General features: G+C 50.3%; 1 protein-coding gene across 1 annotated transcript in view; it reads right to left on the bottom strand.

Moving 5' to 3' along the window:
* Nucleotides 1-426: 426 nt before the first annotated feature.
* The window catches only part of RALBP1 (ralA binding protein 1), a 31,948-nt gene continuing 18,760 nt past the window's right edge, over nucleotides 427-13,614 (bottom strand). Inside the window, exons 4-10 of the mRNA XM_079108855.1 lie at nucleotides 7,587-7,936; nucleotides 6,117-6,278; nucleotides 5,030-5,161; nucleotides 3,639-3,740; nucleotides 2,284-2,405; nucleotides 2,048-2,171; nucleotides 427-748 (exon numbers count right to left, since the gene is read on the bottom strand). Coding sequence (XP_078964981.1) covers nucleotides 557-748; nucleotides 2,048-2,171; nucleotides 2,284-2,405; nucleotides 3,639-3,740; nucleotides 5,030-5,161; nucleotides 6,117-6,278; nucleotides 7,587-7,936 — 1,184 coding nt within the window. The 3' untranslated portion in view covers nucleotides 427-556. The remainder of the gene's footprint in view (nucleotides 749-2,047; nucleotides 2,172-2,283; nucleotides 2,406-3,638; nucleotides 3,741-5,029; nucleotides 5,162-6,116; nucleotides 6,279-7,586; nucleotides 7,937-13,614) is intronic.

The following is a 13,614-nucleotide window of genomic DNA, read 5'->3' as shown; positions in this document are numbered from 1 at the left end:
CTTACTGGAGGGTCGCCCTGAAGGTTTCTGGTTTGAGAAACACCCGCGATGCCTCGGCCAGGGGGCCGCCTCCCCATCCCCAGTGCGAAGGCCTTTGCTGATCACTGGCAGTGAGTAGCCGGGGCCTGTGAGCGGGCGGGCGCCCCAGCCTCCGTCTGCCACCCCGAGAGGCCTCCTGGGATCAGGAGGCAGCAGTGGGCCAGGGAACCCCCGGTGAGAGCCACTGGCCAGCGGCAACATGAGGCGGCTCCCCCTGAAAAATCTGCACCGAAAAGGTGTGAGAAGGCACAAGCAAGAGGCCAGGCGCGCCACCCGCGGCTCGCAGGCGGGCGCCACCTGGCTCGGTTTCCCCACCTCGAATGAGATCCTGATTCTGCTGTGATAAAAAAGCAAAGAAACACGATTTTTGGTTTAAAAAGAAGCCACTCAAGGGTTAAAATAGTTACTTTAAGTTAACAAAGAAAATCAATCTTCAAACAAGCTGACAGGACGGGGTCTGCCCCTCGGGCCCCGGCGTCCCCACGTCCTCCTCCTGGAACCTGAGCCTGGCCGGCGCTCACAGGGGCGTCTCCCTCCGGTCCCGGCCAGGCGAGGGCTTGGCCTCAGGCGCGTCGCGGGGCTCCTCGTCCTCGGGTGCCGGCTGCTCGGCCCTGGCCCGCTGTGTCTGGAGCAGGCGCAGCTGCACACGCAGCTCGATGATGGCCTCGCGCTCCTCGTGCACCGCCTGGTTCAGGTGGGTGTTCTTGATCTTGAGCGACAGAAAGAACGGTCAGCATAGGGCACGAGGGCCAGAGCCCTGGGGCACCTCGCTGGACCGCCTGGGGAGGACACGCCCGCACAGCGTGCCCGCGACACAGGCGGCCAGCGCCGAAGTGGACAGCGAGGATGAGCAGAGACCCCAGCCACCGAGAGGGAGGAGCCGCAAAGCCAGACGGCCCAGATCCCACACTCGCCTGCCCTCTTCTCCCCGGGTGCGCCCAGCCTCCTGCAGCCAGGGGACAGAGGGCGTGGCCTTGGTTGAGGGCCAAGCACAAGCAAGGAGGCCCTGCCAGCACCTGGCCATGCCTCACCTCCTCCTCTCTCGCCACCAAGGGGCAGGCAGAGGCCACTGTGGACGCCGAGGGGAAAGGCCTGGGTGGAGGGGCCCCCAGGCCGCCCTGGAGGGGGCATGTGGAAGTCTCGTGACCCCACCCCAAGGACTTCACTTGCGGTTGCCCTGCTCGAGCCTTCCGCAGCATGCCAGGAAGCAGGAAGAAGCAGAGGAGCGCCCCGCCAGGCCTTCCTGAGGCCCCACCCTCTGCTGCGGCCAGTGTCCCAGCCCCGGCCTCCTGGCAGCCTCTGTGCTCTGCCGCTGCTCTGCTAGAGGACTCCGTGGTTCTCACTGCAGCTGGCTGTCCACACTGGGGACTGACCAGGGGCACCCGGCCCTGTACTGCACCCCACTCTTTTATTTCAACATGTTCCAAGACGGGTCCTGCCACACTGCCGAGCGGCCTTGGGCTCACAGCCCTCCTGCCTCGGCCTCCCCTCCTGCCTCGGCCTCCCCTTCTACTCTGGTGTAGGTGTGGCTTGGCTTTGCCCCAGCAGCTGAGTGAGCTGCTGAGGAAGGCATGAGCAAGCCCTGCGCCCTCGGTCCACCGCCTCTCCCTGACACTGGTCCCCAGTTCCTGAGCACCTTGTCTCACCTCCTGCTTTATGGGCTGAAGGCCAGGAGGAAATGGCCACCCCCTGGCCCGCGGGGAGACCCAGGGGACTTCTCCTTCCACTGGCCTGGCTTTCTGCTCATCTCTGGGAGCAGAGACCAGACTGGAGCTGCTCAGGAAGACGGGTGTGCTGACTGCTGCCGGGCGGGCCCGCAAGGCACACTGAGTCACCCAGGCTGGCCACGCTTCACACCTGCCTGAGGACACCCAGCCAGCCACCCAGCCCCACAAACTCTAGGGTGCGATGCCCCTGAGGTCCTGCGAGCAGGTGACCGAGGAAGATCCTGAGGCCAAGTGTGCCTCAATGTTCCAGACCAGCGACCCTCAGCCTCCCCGCCACACACCTCCAGCTCCTCGTTCTGCCTCTGCAGGTCCTCCAGAATGACCTGCAGCTCCTCCTCGTCCTCGCTCTCGCTCTCGCTCTCGGAGGAGTACTCCTCGGTCTCACTGCGGCCGTGCTGCTGGCGACTGCGGGAGAGAAGGGCACCTGGTGGGGCCCAGCCAGCGTGAGGCCGTCCGGGGGCACACAGTCACCGGAGGCCTGGGAGCCAGCGCCAGGGTGGCCCCTGCACGCCCTCACCTCTGGATCTCGGCGATCTCGGCTCTGAGGCGCTCGATCTCTTCCTTCTCCGCCGCAATCTGCCGGCGCAGGAACTGCTCCATGGCCAGGAGCTCCTCCTGCTCAGTCAGGATCTCGTTCTCCTGGAGGAAGAGCACCGTGAGGCCCTCTGCTGCTCCTGCCCAGACGCGGTCACCGCTGGGGCCTCCTGTGCTGCCCTGGATTCCTGAGCCATCGATTCAACACGAGGTACAAACTGCGCAGCCCAAAGAGCAGTCCCCGAGCTGGAGACAGGGCCTCGGCAGAGAAAGGACTCTTCTCCCTGTGTCCCCTGCGGCCAGAGCTGAGGCTCAACCCAGCAGGGCCAGGGCTCAAGAGGCAGCCGCTCTGTCTTCCCAGGGGGAGAGCCCATGCCGGGGGCCTTCCAGTCACAGGGCAGGGGCGAGAGGGGTAGCAGCTCAGAGGGAGGACAGCAGGGCACCAGGAACCACTGTCCCTTTCTCCCCAGGAGCTCATGGTCAAAGCCCACTTCAGCAGAATCTCCAGTTATTAAACTCAAGTCACAGAAACAAAGAAACAGTGGACAAAGTCACACTCTGCCAAGACCTAAGGAGATCCCAACCTAGAGAGCAGCAGAAACTGCCCGTGGAGCCAGGAGCGGACGCAGGCCTGCCAGCAGGGGCCTGCCTCCCTGGGCTCCAGGAGCTCTGCACACGGGGAAGACCAGCCCGGCACTTCACTCCAGGCGCAGCTGTGTGCCCACCGGGCCAGACAAGTGACGGAAGGGACAGCTCAGTTTCTGGAGGGCCAGACAGCGTGTTGGAACCTAGAATGCCATTCCTTCCTAGCTGGTCTCTGGAGATTTCTGGAAGAGCTCGCTCTGCTGTACCTGGGACACAGCAGGCACTCAGCAGAGATTCACGGAACTGATGAAGGAGGAGACGGCGCTCTGCCAACTGATCTCACCTGCACGGCAGGACGTCGGAAATCCTAACCGCTGTCAGCCACAGTCACTGCTGAAGTCTAACCCTCATACTTCACAGATTCCAGATTCCTAGACACTAGGGAACATGTTCTAAGCTACTCAAGTCTGAGCTCATTAACAGGAACAAATACCAACTCAGACTTACATGTGAACTAAATGGAATTAAGGAGAGCACTTAGGAAGCAACTCGTGAGGAGTGCTCGGCGAGGCTGCTTCCTTCCCAAGCTGAGGACCTCAGCACATACACACAAAGGTACTGCCAGAGCCACGGGCACGGTCCCTCGAAATCCTGTAATTCTGGTTAACAGAGTCTATAGCTGAGTTTCTCATATTATGATTTAAAAATGACCATTAAGAAACCTGCAAAATGGAAACAAAGAGTCTAGCTTACCTGGGCAAGGAGAATATTTATGACCTCTTCGTTCTCATCCGTTTCTTCTTTGGAAATGTCCTCTTTTGAGGCTATCTCTTGTGCGATCTTGGTTTCACACTCCTGTGGAGCAAGACAAGTGGAAGCACTGATGGGTCTACACGTGACACCTCTGACGAAGCTGCACCACCACCAAGCTACACGCTTCCCTCGTGTCCTAGACCAGACTTGAAAGACATCGCCGTAGCAGGTGACCCATGCAGCTGGACAGGCAGCTGCGAGCTGGCCTGGAGCACAGCACGGGGCTCAGTCTGCCCGCACGGTGCAAGCGCACCTTCTGGTGGGCGTGTCTGCCACTTCTGGAACCTTCTGCGTAGGTGATCTTCCTCTGGTGGGCATGTCTGCCACTTCTGGAACCTTCTGCGTAAGTGATCTTCCTCTAGTGGGCGTGTCTGCCACTTCTGGAACATTCTGCGTAGGTGATCTTCCTCTGGTGGGCATGTCTGCCACTTCTGGAACCTTCTGCGTAAGTGATCTTCCTCTAGTGGGCGTGTCTGCCACTTCTGGAACCTTCTGCATAGGTGATCTTCCTCTGGTGGGCGTGTCTGCCACTTCTGGAACCTTCTGTGTAGGTGATCTTCCAGATGCTTTGAAGGGTGGTCACAGTGCCGACTTTAAGTGCATGATTTGATTAGTTGTGACGAATGTGCAGTCAAGTAGCCATGATCACTGCCATCACGCTGTGGAACAGCCCATCATCCCAGAGCCCCTGGGGGCTGCTCCACCATCTGCTGCTTCCTGCCGACCACCAGCCTGCCTTCCACACCTACGGGTTTTGCTTCTCTTGAGTCTCATGTAAAGGAAACCCATCACCAGTCACTCTTACCTGGATACTGGGGATAGGACCCAGGGGTGCTCTACCACTGAACTATACCCCCAGCCCTTTTCAATTTTTGAGACAAATCTCACTAATTTGCTGAGGCTGGCCTTGAACTTGCGATCCTCCTGCCTCAGCCCCCAGCATCCAGGTGTGTGCCACCCCGTCAGCTTCACCTGGCTTCATTACACGGCCTGGAGATTCCCATTTTGATGGCAGATGAGCAACCCGTCACGGCAGGAATGCACTCCAGTCTGCGCTGACTACCTGGAGGGCGTGGGGCTCTCCTAGTTTTCAGCTGTTGGAACTAGAGAGGTGGTGGCCACCCTGTGCACGGCCGTCGCCTGGAGCGGTGGTGGCCACCCTGTGCTGTCACCTGGAGCGGTGGTGGCCACCCTGTGCTCTCCAGAGCCGGCTCATCCTAGGGTCTCCACTGTCCAGCACGCCTGAGATGGGTCACCCTCCTGCCTGCCACCCCAGAGGCTCTGTCCACTTCTTTATAAACATGATATGCCAAGATGATAAATTAACTCACCTGTCTTTTAGCTTCTCTCAGTTTTCTTTTGAGGGCTGTCAAAATTCTTTGTACTTCCCATAATCTTTCTTCTTTAAATAAATCCTTTATCCCACCCTGCAGATCTCGATGTAAACAATTCAAAAGAAACTCCTAGAAAACAAGAGTACATACCTAATAGTATGCCATGTCTTATTAAATAAAAATAATGTGTAATTTGTAAAGATGCAGAATTAGCTACTTCTCCATCCAGTGATGGAGTGAAATAACAGTGAACCCACACCCCTGCCCACCCTTCCCGCACACCAACTAGTGAGGAACCAGGACCCGGAAGAGACAAGGCAAGAGAGGCAAGGATATGATGATGTGCATGCACAATAAGCAAATGCATTAATCATCAAATGTATGTAAATTTCTTTAAAAGTCTTGAATTTCTTTCTCAACTACATACCCAGAGCAGTTTCTTACATCAAGGTAGCATAGTGAAAGCCCAGGATTTGGTCTTACTCTGGTTGTACAGCCTAGCAGTCATGCAACATAAATCATTAACTTCCCTAAATTCCAGGGTTCTCATCTGTAAAACACGGCGACATCAGCAACTCCCTCCACTGACAGACATTTCCAGAGTCTGCGATTGTCCTGGGCTGAGACTTCACACGTCATCTCACTAGGAACTCCTGACACTGACCCCATAAGGGGATGCATTTAAAAATGAGAACACAAGGCTGGGTTGCAGCTCAGTGGTGGAGCACTTGCCTGGCACGTGTGAGGCCCTGGGTTCAATTCTCAACACCACATAAATATGAATAAAGGCTCATCAACAACTAATAAAAAATATTAAAACAAAATCATGAGAACACCAAGGCCGACGGAGGTTTGGCTGTTGCCTGAAACTGGCAACTGCCTGAAACTACTGAGAAGCAGAGGCCCAAAGCTCTCCACCATGATACTCCGACTTATGTGTACTCCGCAGCGGCTGGAGAGGCCTGCTTCCTGTACAGGACAAGCCCAGGAGGCCACACCCAGGAAGTGCAGGAGCAGAGCCGTCCCATCGCCGCCACGCCCGGGTCGCGCAAAGGCAGGTGGAGCGCAGCGTGAGGGTGCACACCTGTCTCCGGATCTCCTCCTTGATGCCCGCCTGGGTCTCCGGCAGCGTGGGCATTGTGGCCATGTTAGACCACCGCAGAGGTCTCGTCACTTGCTTTAGGACCACGTTTCCAAAGAGCTCTTGTACGTGTGTGAACAGCACGTAGAGTACACGGTTGCTGATCTAGGGGCAAGAAGGCAAGGGGCTGGTTAGCACCGACGTGATCTCACCGTGTCCCTCGTGCAGCGCAGCCTCAACCCAGACCTGGAGCGTAAGACAGGCCCTGCTCATCAGTGGCCAATTTAAGAAAAAGATCGCCACGTCTGAGTTAAACCTTGTGCTCAGGCACCACAGGATGGAAGGAAAACAGGCCAGGAAAAGGACAAAGCTGACGACCATCGGTTCGCTGTTTTCCATGACCACCATCAGCTGATTAAAACCCGATGTTCGTTTCCAACACACCGAGACATCCCTGCACCCACACCAGCGGCTCCCCTTTGGACCAGGTGGGATGCTGGTGCACCCGAAGGGGTGCAGCTGGCTGGACCTCCAGGCACACCTGCACTGCCAGGGTTCAAAGGTGACAGCCACACGCTGAGGCCAGGACTTGGCCAGCTGACAGCTACAGAAGTTCCTTCCTCTTACAACCCACTTGGATCTGCTGGGACAACCATCCACAGCACAGTAACATTAAGTAACGACGTTAAGATTTACCAAATGTGGAAATCCCAACTAATAGGAAAGATCATTATATTCTGAGAAATTTCAGAAAGATTTTGCTCCCAAAATATCATCAACAAGCAAGGAAAGAATCTCTAGTGAAATAAAACATACTCTTATAACAGTGACGATGTTCATGGTCAGTGGCCTAGTACACTGGTCAAAAAGAGGGCTCAGAATAAAAATCCACCAATATCTCCTGTATCTTTTCTGGCCTGAGTAAAAGGTCAGAAGCTGTACAGGAGAGCGTGACTTGGTGACGGCCTGCACTGAGCAGCAATAAGGCAGGCCAATTCACAGGCGGTCAAAGACCCCGATCCTCACGCTACACCCAACTCCCTGTTGTCCCTTCTCACGTCAAAAGCCTTTCTGGGATCCACCTTGACCAGTGAAAGCCTGGTTAAATCCATGACCAAACAAACGTCAGCCCTCTGTGCCCGAGTCTGTCTGACGTGCACATGGTATAATCGAGTAAGGATGCTGTTTGATGAAAACAGCAGGAGCCTTTATCGATTTCTGGATGAACTCTGTAACTGCAGGTACCAGGGCTCTGCTCCGACCACAGACCACTGCCACCGAGAACTGGTTTACAATCCCACAAGGACCGCACGATGTTCAGATTTCACAGCTACGAGCAGAAGGGCAAACACACTGATGGTCTTTCGTGTGGAAGCCGTGGACGTTATGCCAGAAGCCCCCAGTCCAGCCAGCCCACCCCCACCATCTCAGGCCAGCCCCAGCCGCGACGTGCCGCCCCCAGGCCAGCGGTACCTGCACGGTGGGGCTGAGCACGATGGAGATGTTCTGTATGTTCATCTTCGTCTCCAGTTCCTTGGCGATGACGTGGCCCATGTGCACGATGAGCCAGGAGATGAGAAGGTAGTTACATTCCGGCAGCTCCTGAAGCAAGCGCTGGAATTCCTGCACCTTCTCGCTCTCCGTGGCCCTCCCACAAGCCTCTTCGAATCTGGGCACGAGCTCTTTGGTAAGCAGATTCTCTGGTAGGTCCCGCAGGTACTGCTTCAGCAAACTGGCCACAGTGTTAGGCTCGTATTCTTCCAAATTTGGAGACTCCTCTCGGTCATAGGCCGCTTTTAGCTCATCCACCTTTGATTTAATTCCTTGAACCATTCAGATTCAGAAGAGAGAATGCCAAGAAAAAAATATCAAGCACACAAGCTGTCTTCACTGGGACACCTCCCCCCATCCTGCTGAGCGGATTCAAGAGCAGTCACCTGACCACTAGCAAACCCCTTGATGTGACCGACTTAAACGCACAGGGCCACACGGTTCCCCTGAGGACATGATCACATGAAGGACTACACTTCAGCCAGGTGCTGGCACACCTGGAACCCCAGTTACCGGGAGGCTGAGGCATGAGGATCATGACCTTGAGGCCAGTCTCAGTAACTTGGTCAGACCCTGTGTTAAAAATAAAAAGCACTGAACATGTAGCTTGATGCCCGAGTGCGCCCAGGCTCAATTTCAGCACCAAAACAACTAACTAAATAGATCACCCTTCAAGGGTGACCTTGATCACAACCTGAGAGATAACTAGAGATTTTAGTATTCACAGCAACTGCAAATATATTATGTAAAGATGCCCAGGTTCAGAAAGAAAAAGAAATTTGTAAGAATTAAACTACAATCCAAGCGTAAGTCTTATCCTCACAGCTAGCCAGATGCATTTTCTTTAGTCATAAGACTAAAACATAACATGTAACTTAGTTTACAAAAATATGTCCCCAGAAGTTGTAGATTGATTTATTCTTCCAAAAGTAAGAATGTTACTATAAATTTTAGTGATTTTACTATAAACTCTTTGAAAACTATTCTCTATTAAGTATTCCCTAATTCCCATATAGTTTCTATTTTATTTTATTTTATTTATTTTATTTTTTTTTTGAGGTACTGGGGATCGAACTCAGGGCCTTTGCAAGCACTCTACCAGATGAGCTATCTCCCCAGCCCTAGTTTCTATTTTAAAGTGCAAATTCCTAAGCATCCTGAACCACGCACATGTTTTTGCAGTACTGGTGAACCTCTGAGCTACGCCCAGGCCTTTAAGTGTTTACATAACCTAAACAGATCCGGAACTTAAAAACAAAGTGAACTCTGGGCTTCTAATATCAAACTGTTTGGGTTTTCTTATTGAACAGAAAGAAACAATACATTAATTAAATATTTTTCAAACACTGTCAGCTTCTAAGTCTTTGTGAAGCCCAATTTGCATTGTGACATAATTCAGTGACAACACTGATCCCTAAGCACAAAGTGGCTTTGTGCTAGCTTTTTTATTTTTCAGTTGTTGATGGACCTTTATTTTATTAATTTATTTTTATGTTGTGGTGAGGATCAAATCCAGTGCTTCACACATGCTAGGCAAGCGCTCTGCCACTGAGCCCCAGCCCCAGCCCAGTCCGTGCTGTTTTTAATACTTAAAACTTTAGGCCAATGGTTCGAATGAGCCATCTGATCTGGAAGCATGTATAATTCACACGGTGCTTCCATTCAGGCTTTGACATGTCTTATCTTTTGTGAAAACTTTTTAATGGCATTAAAATAATACTGTAACTTACCCAGAATCACAAACAGGCCCAAATACAAAAATAACAATGTGGATCTTATTTTTGTATAATCCTTGAGGCAAAAAGTCAGAAAATAATTCCTACTTTCTTACTTTTATGACAACATAAGTAAAACAGGATGAGGGATCAACTACAATTTCTGGCAACGACCCCACCCACGTAATCTGTAGGTGTATGTCTAAGATCCCGATGGTGCTGGCCCAGCAGACTGCCTCTGTGCATGCATGGGACGGCCTCCCACGTTCTCGGATAGGCAGTTAATGCTGTAAATCGGTCGCACAGATTCAAAGCAATCCCCATCAAAACACCAATAACACCCTTCTCAGCACTAAGGAAACAATTTCAGAATCTTTTGGAAGAAGAAAATAAAAAGTCCCAGAACAACCAATGCAATTCTAAGCCAGAAAAGTAAAGCTGGAGGTGTCACAACGCCCACTTCAAACGGCATCACACAGCTGCAGAGAGAAGCGTGTGGCTGGCAAGACCGGGCTCCCAGACCAACGGTGCAGAGCGAGACCAGAGACAGACCCACACACCCACGGTCACCTGCTCCTTGACAAAGGTGCCGAAAACAAGCATTAGAGAAAGGACAGCCTTCCACAAAACAGTGCTGGGGAGCTGGCCATCCCCATTCAGAAGCAGCAGCAGATCCTCGTGCCTCACCCTCCACGTGGATCCAAGGCCTGGGCTTCAGAAGAGAAGCTACGCGAGTCCTACGAGAAAGCAGAGCCCAGCACACAGGCCAGACGACCTTCCCACTGAGCAGCACACGGGCCAGACGACCTTCCCACTGAGCAGCACACGGGCCAGACGACCTTCCCACTGCCAGGAAACACTGCCAGTCTATAAATGGGATGACATCGAGTGAAAAAGCTTCTGCACCACAGAAGAAATAAGCAGGAATGTGGACAGAGAACCCACAGAATGGGAGGAAACCTTTGCCAGTGGCTCTTCTGACAAAGGAAGAATATCTGGAATATATAAAGAGCCCAAAAAACTTCACACCAAAAACCATTAAATAACTGAGTTAATAATTGGGCAAATGAACTAAACAGACACTTTTCAGAAAAAGAAATACAAATGGCCAAAAAAAAAAATTTTAAAGGCTCCACATCATTAGCAATTAGGAAGATGCAAATCAAAAGCACACCAGCACTTCCTCTCACTCTAGCCAGGCTGGAAACTGTCAAGACACAAACAACGACAGCTGCCGGAGATGATGTGGAGAAAAAGGAGCACTTGTACACTGCTGGTGTGACCGTAATTGGTGCAGCCACCATGGAAATCAGTGTGGAAGCGCCTCAAAAAGCCTGCACGGAGCCACCACGTGACCCAGCCGCACCATGTGGCGGTTCTACCTACAGATGAAAAGCCATCATACTACCGTGACACAGCAGCAGGTTCACAACAGCCGAACGAGGGAACCAGCCCAGGCATCGGTCAATGGATGAAGGGAAAAGAAAAGGTGGTAGGGATACACCATGGGGTTTTATTCAGTCATAAAGGAAAAATGAAATCATGTCATTTGCAGGAAAATGGATGGAACTCGATAACATAAGTGAAAGAAGCCAAACACAGGTCAAGGATCATGTTTTCTCTCATATGTGGAAGCTAGAAAGGAAAAAGGAAAGCAAGATGGAGGGTCGGGAATCCCATGAAAAGCGATGGGAGATCAGCAGAGTAGAGAAAAGGGATCAAGGCAAGAGAGAAGGAAGAGACAGGAAAGCGCTGGGGCGCGACACTGTTATACTGTGAGCGTGTATGAACACGTGACCATATATCCCGCCACTGTGCGCAACTGTAACACACCCACAAAAAACATGGGGAAAATGTTCCGTTTAAAGATGGACATTCAAATAAAGAATGCCGGGGAGAGAGAAAAAGGTTATACGGATATGGTAAAATGTAGATGAATCAATTAAAATATATAAAATTGCTTAAACTGTCTTTCACATTAGTTTTAAAGTTGAAACTGATATATTAATGAATGAGACCAAAAATTCTCTAGCAAAAAATATCCATGGCATTCAAAGAGGAAAGTTCAAGGTGCCCCCCAGACCACAGCAGGCTGTGCTGACTATACGGGGCGCTCAGCTCAGGAGCCGACCACGGAGACAGTGCAGTTTGAAGTTTTCAGAAAGAAGAGATCCTGCAGACATCAAAAACAGGTCAGAGGAAAAGAGGCCTTTGAACAAAGCTGTAGAGACTTCTCAGAGAAACTTCCACCTCAAACCAAATTTCTTTGTGTCTATCAAGGTGACAGAAGAAAAGCGGCTTATATTATTACTGCTTAAATCAAACAATTCATCATATATTAGTCTTTAAAAAAATCAACATTTAATTTAATTCTGGTAATACTAAGGACTTATCGATTCAAATTCATTCCTTAATTTTGTTTTCTACAAAATAGTAGCCTAACTACTATTTAATGTGCTCAGTATTCAAGGACATGTTATCTATTGGATCATGCTAAGACTTTCCAAAGTATCAAAAACATGTGCCCTTTCTCATCAGCTTAAGTATCAAATCCTCCTGCTGCAAACAGGTAACCCCCACGGATGCTCTTTAGCTCTACTGCATGTGACTTGACTCATAGAAATGTGTGTGACCAATAACTGGTTTCATAAAACTCTCCAAACAGAAGTGGGTGATGCTGGAGGTGAGTCGTGGGACCTGAGGGGTGCAGACGCCACTCCAGCTCAGAACTCCACCCAGAGAGGCACAGTTCTATTTTGGAAGAAAGAAACCTGTTTACTTTTAAATAAGATACCTTTTACTTGATTTTACAAACCAAAAATAAAACTTTGTGCCAACTATGAAACCAGTCTTCATACACAATGGGTGTAGATAATGGGAAGTCAACCTCGGTGATCCTGTACTAGCAGCACATGGCCAAGGGCAGCATCTGCGTCTGGGGCCTAAGCATTTAGAAAGAGGTGAAAGACCTCTACAATGAGAACTATACAACACTAAAGAAAGAAATTAAAGAACACCTTAGAAGATGGAAAGATCTTCCATGTTCTTGGATAGGAAGAATTAATAATGTCAAAATGGCCATACTACCTAAAGTGCTATACAAATTCAATGCAATTCCAATTAAAATCCCAATGATGTACCTTACAGAAATAGAGCAAGCAATTATGAAATTCATCTGGAAGAATAAGAAACCCAGAATAGCTAAAGCAATACTTAGCAGGAAGAGTGAAACAGGGGGTATCGCAATACCAGATCTTCAACTCTATTACAAAGCAATAGTAACAAAAACGGCATGGTATTGGTACCAAAATAGAAAGGTAGATCAATGGTATAGAATAGAGGACACGGACACAAACCCAAATAAATACAATTTTCTCATACTAGACAAAGGTGCCAAAAATATGCAATGGAGAAAAGATAGCCTCTTCAACAAATGGTGCTGGGAGAATTGGAAATCCATATGCAACAGAATGAAACTAAACCCATATCTCTCACCATGCACGAAACTAAACTCAAAATGGATTAAGGACCTCGGAATCAGACCAGAGACCCTGCAGATTATAGAAGAAAAAGTAGGTCCAAATCTTCACCTTGTTGGTCTAGGATCAGACTTCCTTAACAGGACTCCCATAGCACAAGAAATAAAAGCTAGAATCAACCACTGGGATAGATTCAAACTAAAAAGCTTTCTCTCAGCAAAGGAAACTATCAGCAATGTGAAGAAAGAGCCTACAGAATGGGAGAATATCTTTGCCAATCATACTTCAGATAGAGCACTAATCTCCAGAATCTATAAAGAACTCAAAAAACTTTACTCCAAGAATTCAAATAATCCAGTCGACAAATGGGCTAAGGAAATGAATAGACACTTCACAGAAGATCTACAAGCAATCAACAAACATATGGAAAAATGTTCAACATCTCTAGTAATAAGAGAAATGCAAATCAAAACCACCCTAAGATTCCATCTCACCCCAATTAGAATGGCGATTATCAAGAATACGAGCAACAACAGGTGTTGGCGAGGATGTGGGGAGAAAGGTACACTCATACATTGCTGGTGGGGCTGCAAATTAGTGCAGTCACTCTGGAAAGCAGTGTGGAGATTCCTTAGAAAACTTGGAATGGACCCGCCATTTGATCCAGCTATCCCACTCCTTGGCCTATACCCAAAGGACTTAAAATCAGCATACTACAGAGACACAGCCACATCAATGTTCATAGCTGCTCAATTC

This window comes from Sciurus vulgaris (assembly GCF_902686455.1).
Source record: "Sciurus vulgaris genome assembly, chromosome: 13".
NCBI lineage: Eukaryota > Metazoa > Chordata > Mammalia > Rodentia > Sciuridae > Sciurus > Sciurus vulgaris.
This window is presented reverse-complemented; position numbering and strand designations above follow the sequence as displayed.